Source organism: Cydia amplana, chromosome 3, assembly GCF_948474715.1.
Source record: "Cydia amplana chromosome 3, ilCydAmpl1.1, whole genome shotgun sequence".
Lineage (NCBI taxonomy): Eukaryota > Metazoa > Arthropoda > Insecta > Lepidoptera > Tortricidae > Cydia > Cydia amplana.
The window spans coordinates 14543079-14550313 of NC_086071.1; the positions used below are offsets into that span (position 1 = coordinate 14543079).

Sequence of the window (7235 nt, forward strand, 5' to 3'; positions counted from 1 at the left end):
GATTTAAATCGCGAACTACGTAAATGTTTACGCTCTCGATTTACATAGGTATTTCTGGCAAAAAAAAAAAGAAAAACAGTATTTCCGTTATTAAGGATAATTGTTTGTTTGTGACTGTAATAATAACATAGTTAGCTATCTAATTATGTATTACATAATCCATATAGTTATAGAAATACAAGAGAAAATTAGATTAAACTATTTCCTTAAGAATACGATCATAATAGTACAATACCTACACTCTTATCACCTAGTCTTTCACGAGCAATACTTAAGGTACATTTATAGTTTTAAACAGTATAACATAACACTAGTGATACTCAACCTTATACTAAACGTTACATGGCACAATTTACAGTGACTAGTCTAAAGATAATAATAATTAATATTTATATTTTGGCGGGTTTTTTAATCGACATTCTCTGACATGTCTAGGTAACTGGGGCGGTTTAGATGGTGGGCTGGAAATTGTTGTAGGCGACAAAAAGAGGTCTTCGCTACAGTCTGACCTTGGCGATGCCTGGGGGGTTCCGGAACGCGCGTCAGCCGCTCGGCTCGGACTCGGACTCACTCCGCTCGAAGACGGCCGAATTTGACGACTACGCTGCGGCGTACTTGTGGCTGTCGGCGTACTGGCACGGTCAGGGATGGCGTCGTCAGTATGTTCCACTGGTTCGGGCCGAGGTACCTGCAAAGCTGATGAGTCCTCTGGGCAGGTTAATACACTTGATCGCCGCCTTAACTGATCAACGTGCCTGTGTACATCCCTATTTAAGTTATCGCGCACGGTATAGTCCGTAGTCCCTGTCCTCTGAGTAATATGACCGGGAAGCCATTTTGTATCTCCCTGATATTGCCTAATCCATACTTTATCTCCTGATTGGAGAACACGATTAGGGCCCAATCGAATGTCCGCTTGTTTCCTCTGTGCCTTACGAACCCTATCTTCACAATCTGGACGCAGTATATCTAATTGGGTACGAACCTGCCTGCCCATCATAAGTGTAGCTGGACTTTCGCCTGTCGTGCAGTGTGGCGTATTACGGTAATGTAATAAGAAATTACTGATAGCTAGATTAACATTGTGTTTCTGTCGCACGGCTTTCTTTATAACCCGTTTAATTATTCGAACCGCATTTTCCGCTGCTCCATTGGAAGCCGGATGATATGGAGCTGAGTGTACATGTTCAATCCGGTTTTTTGTTAAAAATGTCGCGAATTGCGTACTCGTAAACGGAGGGCCGTTATCCGATACTATTTGTCTAGGGAAACCCCATCGAGCGTTAACTTCACACAACTTTTCAATGGTGTTATTAGCCGAGGTACTATTTACCGGGAATACCTCGAGCCACTTTGTTCGAGCGTCAATCATAACCAAATAAGTTACCCCATAAAGAGGTCCTAAAAAGTCTAAATGAACCCGCGCCCACTGGCGCGAGGGCCAGCTCCACGGGCACGGCGCGTGGCGCGCGGGCGCCTCCGCCTCGGCGGCGCACACGCCACACTCGCGACATGTGCGCTCCACTGCCTCGTCTATGCCCGGCCACCACACGTAGCTCCGGGCAAACGCCTTAGTTTTTACGATACCCATATGACTCTCATGTAACACGCTTAAAACCCTATCTCGGCAACCTTCCGGTATTACCACCCGATGGCCCCACATTACGCATCCTAACTCTTCGTATAATTCTAGCCTACGGTTAAAGTACGGTTGTAAATTTCGGATTTCTACGTCAGTCGGCCAACTGGATCGTAAATACCCTAACACTCTGCTCAAGGTCGGGTCGCGTTGTGTTTCTTTTTTAACATCATGATAATCTAATAACAATTCGTTGTGGGCGAAATGTAAATACGTTTGCTCGGGCGGCGGGCCGTCTAGCGAGTCAGCATTTTTGATCGGCACGGGCAAGCGAGACAAGCCATCTGCGCCATTTGCATCGGTGCGTATGTACTCTATATCATAAGTATATGCGGAAAGTTTAATCGCCCACCGTTGCAAACGGCTAGCCACCATCGCGGGAATACCCTGCTTGGAACCAAAAATACTAACGAGCGGTTTGTGATCTGTTCGTAATGTAAAATGTCTGCCATAAAGGAATTGATGTAATTTCTGTAAACTAAATACTATTGCCAACGCCTCTTTGTCTATTTGAGAGTAGTTACGTTCCGCGTCATTTAAAGAACGCGAGACGTAAGCCACTGGTCGTTCGCGAGCACCGCCCGCGTCCGCGCTGTGCCCGGGCTGTGTCAGCACGCCGGAGATGCCGCGACTGCTCGCGTCAGTGGTCAGCGTCAGCTGTTTGTTAGGATCGTAATGACTTAACACTTCCGCGCTCACTAACAGTTTCTTAATACTTTTAAATGATTTTTCGCAACGTTCATTCCAATTCCATACGGCACCTTTCCTAAGTAAATCATACAAAGGGGATAAAATCGTACTCAAATGCGGTACAAATCGAGCATAAAAATTAACTACCCCTAAAAATGACCTTAAATCTGTCACATTGAGAGGTCGCGGTATCTTAAGGATACCTTCTATCTTGGTGGGATCTACTTTAATTCCGTCTTTTGAAATTACATATCCCAAATACTGCACCTCTTCTAATAAGAAAGAACATTTACTTTTCTTTAATTTCATTCCATGAGCGTGAAGCCGTTTCAAAACTTTTTCTAATGTCACTAAATGAGAATTTATGTCCACGGAACCAATAATTATATCATCGAGAAATACTTCTACTTGAGGTAGATCTTTCAACAAGTTGGACATAATTCGCTGGAATATACCAGGGCTGGAAGACAATCCATAAACTAGTCTATTATATCTGAATAATCCCTTATGTGTGTTGATGACGGTATACTTTTTAGAGTCGTCCAACTCCACCTGATTATACGCCTGTGTCAGGTCAATTTTTGAAAACACGCGGGCACCATTGAGTCTCACTAGAAGGTCATCTATCTTAGGAAGCGGATACCTATCAATCAGTAAGGCGGGGTTCAAGGTCACTTTGTAATCTGCACAGATTCGTAAACCCCCATCAGCTTTACGTACCGGTACCAGCGGCGTGGCCCACTCCGACGTGTCGACCGGCTCGATGACGCCGCAGCGCAGCATCTCGTCCAGCTCCGCCTCGACGCGGTCGCGGAGCGCATACGGCAGCGGCCGCGCGCGGCAGAACACCGGCGTAGCCCCTTCACGCACTCGGAGTGTCGCTTTTCCATCACTAAACCGCCCGAGTCCTCCGCTAAATAACTCCTTATATCTGTCGAGCAAAGTACATAAATCATTGTTAAGGGACTCGTTAAAGTTAAATAAATACTCTTTATAAAACCTAGGTACCCGAATCTGTAACTCCGCTAGCCACTGTCTGCCTAATAGCGGGGTAGTGCCACCCTCAATAACAAAAAGTTCTAACTTTTTCAACCGGTTTTGAAATCTAACAACGGGCCTTATGACCCCTAGGGGTCTAACACGGCGTCCATCATAAAACTTTAACACTAAAGGAAACTGTTCCAACCGTCTGTATTTAAAGTACTTATCATAAGTATCACTACTTATACACGACACAGCGCTCCCTGTGTCTATCTCCATAGACATGACTTCATCATCTACACATAACGATAGGCTTACCGATTTATAATCGTTTAGGCAGAGATGATACAGGTCTTCTTCGACGTCGGACCCCGACGTACCCTCTTCTTCATACTGAGTCTCGCCATCCTCCGCCCGGACATGGTGTATGGCGCGACTGGGGCGGCGCGCGCCCCTGCGGGCGCCGGAGCCCAGGCGCCGGGCGCCGCCGCCGCCGCTGCCGCTCGACCCACGAGCGCTGCCGCCCGAACCACGGGCGCTGCTGCCATTACCACCTGCCATCCTTGCAGGGCACACGCGTTTTAAGTGACCTGTGTTACCACATTTGTTACACTGAAAATCTTTGTAAGGACATTGGACGTCACGGTGACCTAACTTTCCGCATACTGCACAGATTCCTTTGTTAACGCCATTACCGCCACGCGGCTGCCACGATGTGAGCGCATGTACCGTCTCAGCTCTCTCTCCCGCATCGCCCTTCTCGCTCACACTCGGGCGTTCCACCATTGCTGCGTCCTTCTCGGCCGCTTCCAATGAAAGGGCTAGTTGTACGGCCTTAATATAGGTTAAACCGGTCTCCGCGAAAAGGCGTTGTCTAATTGTGTCATTCTTCAACCCACACACAAATTGGTCCCGCAGATTATCCTCTAATGTTGTGGAGAATTCGCAATGCTTGGCTAATTTTTTAAGGTCCGATAGATACTGAGCGACCGTCTCCTTATCTCCCTGTCGCCTCTGACGCAACCGGTATCGTTCCGCCATGAAAGATGGTTTTGGTTCGATGTGCTCAGACATTATCTTAATAACCTCCGCATAAGTCATGTCTGCTGGTTTCTTTGGACTTGTCAAGTTGCTAAGGAGCTCATATGCCTCTTCCCCCATAACGGCAATCAAGGTCGGCAACTGCAAGTTCTCCTTGATGTCGTTGGCTTTGAAATACATACTCACGCGTTCCACATAAGTACTCCAATTGCCCGTTGAAACCTCGAACGCTTTTATTTTTCCCACGGACATCTTTATACGACATTCAGCCAATTCTAGGTTCTTAAAATCCAATTCTCGTTCGCCACTGAGATATATGAATAAATGAAACGCACACACGTCCGGTCACTTAGATATTTATTGCGAGACTAAACGGCCTGCAGAGGGCGCATCCGAATGCACCGCGATATGAGAACATGACAAGTACCGTTAGGTAAGTATAGGTACATACATTACAACTTCAACCATACTGAAGCGGCATCGAACATATTTATCTTCTTTAATTTTAGTTTCGGACGACAAATCTACGAAAGTATGATACACTAAAAACTACGTATTTGACTAATCGTTTCCTTGATTTTAATGGCAACTAATCTCTCTTTCTTAGTAAAATATACATATTTCAAAACAATACTTTGAGTAGTTGCGTAAACATGTCCGCCTTACATACAAAACTATTCATTAAAAAGTGTCATTATGTATCTGCATGTAGTATGTATGGTACAAGGTGTATGATCTGGTATATGGCCGTATAGGAAATGATACTAAGAAATAAATAGGGGCACAGAGAGAAGAAGTTATTGTGTAAGTTAATCTGAAGAAATCGAATATGCTGCCTTCATAAATTCATAACACAAAAAATTGTTTAACCACATATGAGGTAAGGTGGGGTAAGACTATCACCGGGGTAAGACTATCACAGACAGACAGACATGACGAATCCATAAGGGTTCCGTTTTTTGCCATTTGGCTACGGAACCCAAATAAGGTATCTAATAGTATTACGGTTTAATTTATAACAACTAATCTATTAAACGAGCAATTCTTGTATATATTTCGGGGATCTCGGAAACGGCTCTAACGATTTCGATGAAATTTGATCATATATGAGGGTTTTCTGGGGTGAAAAATCGATCTAGGTAGGTGTTATCTCTGGAAAAACGCGCATTTTTGAGTTTTTAGGTAGGTAGGTATATGTTTTCCAAGCAAAGCTCGGTCTCCCAGATATTTAAACTTTATACGGCATACGCTGTCAGCTGTCAAATTTACAAAAACAAAACATTGCAAATGTGATTAATTTTGTTTCATGTAACTTTAGGTACAGGTATTATAATATGTAATAATTCCAGAAATAGTTTTATGTTTATATAATATTTTAATGTTATAATATGATCAATGAATAAGGTAAGGTGGGGTAAGACTAACAGTACAAGGATTCCATACAAGTGATAGTCTTACCCCGGTGTCGTCTTACCCCACCTTACCTTACGTATTAAAATTGCCCGGGTTATTCGGGTCCATCCTGTATGTACTATAGTACTTATACTAAAAAACTATTCACAGATTTTTGTGCATTCTTTAAGATTTCCTTAAATGTAAAATAGACAGATATACGTCGTATTATTATTACATATAATATATATTCAATGCCAATATATATATGTAATAATAATATGACGTAAACATTGCCAATTAACTTACAGTGCCCCCAATAAAAGATTTGTTGACAATATATGTAATACTTTCTAATTCCCGTGCCACTTAATCAGCTGTTTTAGGTAAATTTGCTATGGGAATTAGGGCACGGAAATTAGAATTCGTAATAAAAAAATTCGCCAAAAATTTAAATCGTGTTTAACCAAACTGATATGTTATCGCTTACATAAAGGGCTCCTAAATATGACAATTGTCATTGAAAAGCTATGTGGAAAATAAAATTTATAAGGGGCATCGAAATTAGAAAAAAATTGTCGCCCACCCGGATTCCGAAATACTTACGCGATTTCCTCGAACACGCCGCGGCTTGACTTACATCCGCTTGCTTTGAGAGACAGCCGAATACTGCCAGTAAAGGTGAGGCGGGACACGAGGCGGTTCAAATACAAACGTCGGCTGTCAGAGCCCTTTGAGTTTTGCCGACGAAATTTTACTCGCGCGCTCGGACAAAATTTAAACATCGATCACAAGTTATTTACCACAATTAAGTTAATAGTATATGTGCTCAGTGATAGTAAATATCATCTAGTTTAAGTATTTGGCACTAAATTAGTGATACTAATGTAGAATTTTTCGTAGGATTTTTCATTATGCTTAAAAGTAGATTCCGGACAGGGCACGGGAGTAGTAATTTGAGCCTTTAGGTATTTTTATGTGTACTCTAAAAACCAACTAATCAGTGAATTCATATGGAACTCGGTGTGAAAGTGTGACTTCTTTATGTAAAAAAAAAATGGTAAGTATTATCTGATGCTAACCCGCGATTTTCATCACGGACAGAAAAAAAATCGTGTTCAGAAATTGACCCTTATCAACGCAAGAATGGACAGGAGATTATTAGTGTCAGATGTCAATTGTGAGCTTTCAAATTTTCCAAGATGGCGGCGGTTCTTCGTCAGACGTCTAGTTCAATTGTGTGTCTACATTTGGTGTTTGGTTATGGAATGGCCCAAATATATGAAGCTGCCTACTGACTCACGGCACCATACGACACTTATATTTAGAAACAACGTTTCAAATAAACACGTGGCAATATTACCAAACTCAATTTTGTTGAATAAATTACCTTGCCATTGGACAAACGTGAGGGAATCTGTAACAAAACAAACTCCATGAGAAAAAAATGTGACCAAGCGCAGAGAATTTCCAAATCGAGATCATAAAATTA

The 7235-nt window shown here is 42.7% G+C and overlaps 1 protein-coding gene across 2 annotated transcripts; it reads right to left on the minus strand.

The window, feature by feature from the left end:
* Window positions 1–358: 358 nt before the first annotated feature.
* LOC134662567 (uncharacterized protein K02A2.6-like) lies at window positions 359–4792 on the minus strand. 2 transcript variants are annotated; one of them, XM_063518836.1, is made up of 2 exons: window positions 3629–3766; window positions 359–3260 (listed from the first exon to the last, which is right to left on the minus strand). In XM_063518836.1, the coding sequence occupies exon 2, from the start codon at window positions 3110–3112 to the stop codon at window positions 383–385; it is 2730 nt and encodes a 909-aa protein (XP_063374906.1). In that variant the 5' UTR covers window positions 3113–3260; window positions 3629–3766; the 3' UTR covers window positions 359–382. The 2 variants fall into 2 exon arrangements, with proteins under 2 accessions (XP_063374906.1, XP_063374907.1); XM_063518837.1 differs by having other exon boundaries at window positions 3168–3260; window positions 3629–4792.
* Between the last annotated feature and the right edge of the window lie 2443 nt (window positions 4793–7235).

Excerpts from the sequence above, each read along its gene's own strand:
- LOC134662567 (XM_063518836.1), bottom strand. The coding sequence starts at position 3,112 with ATGCTGCGCTGCGGCGTCATCGAGCCGGTCGACACGTCGGAGTGGGCC.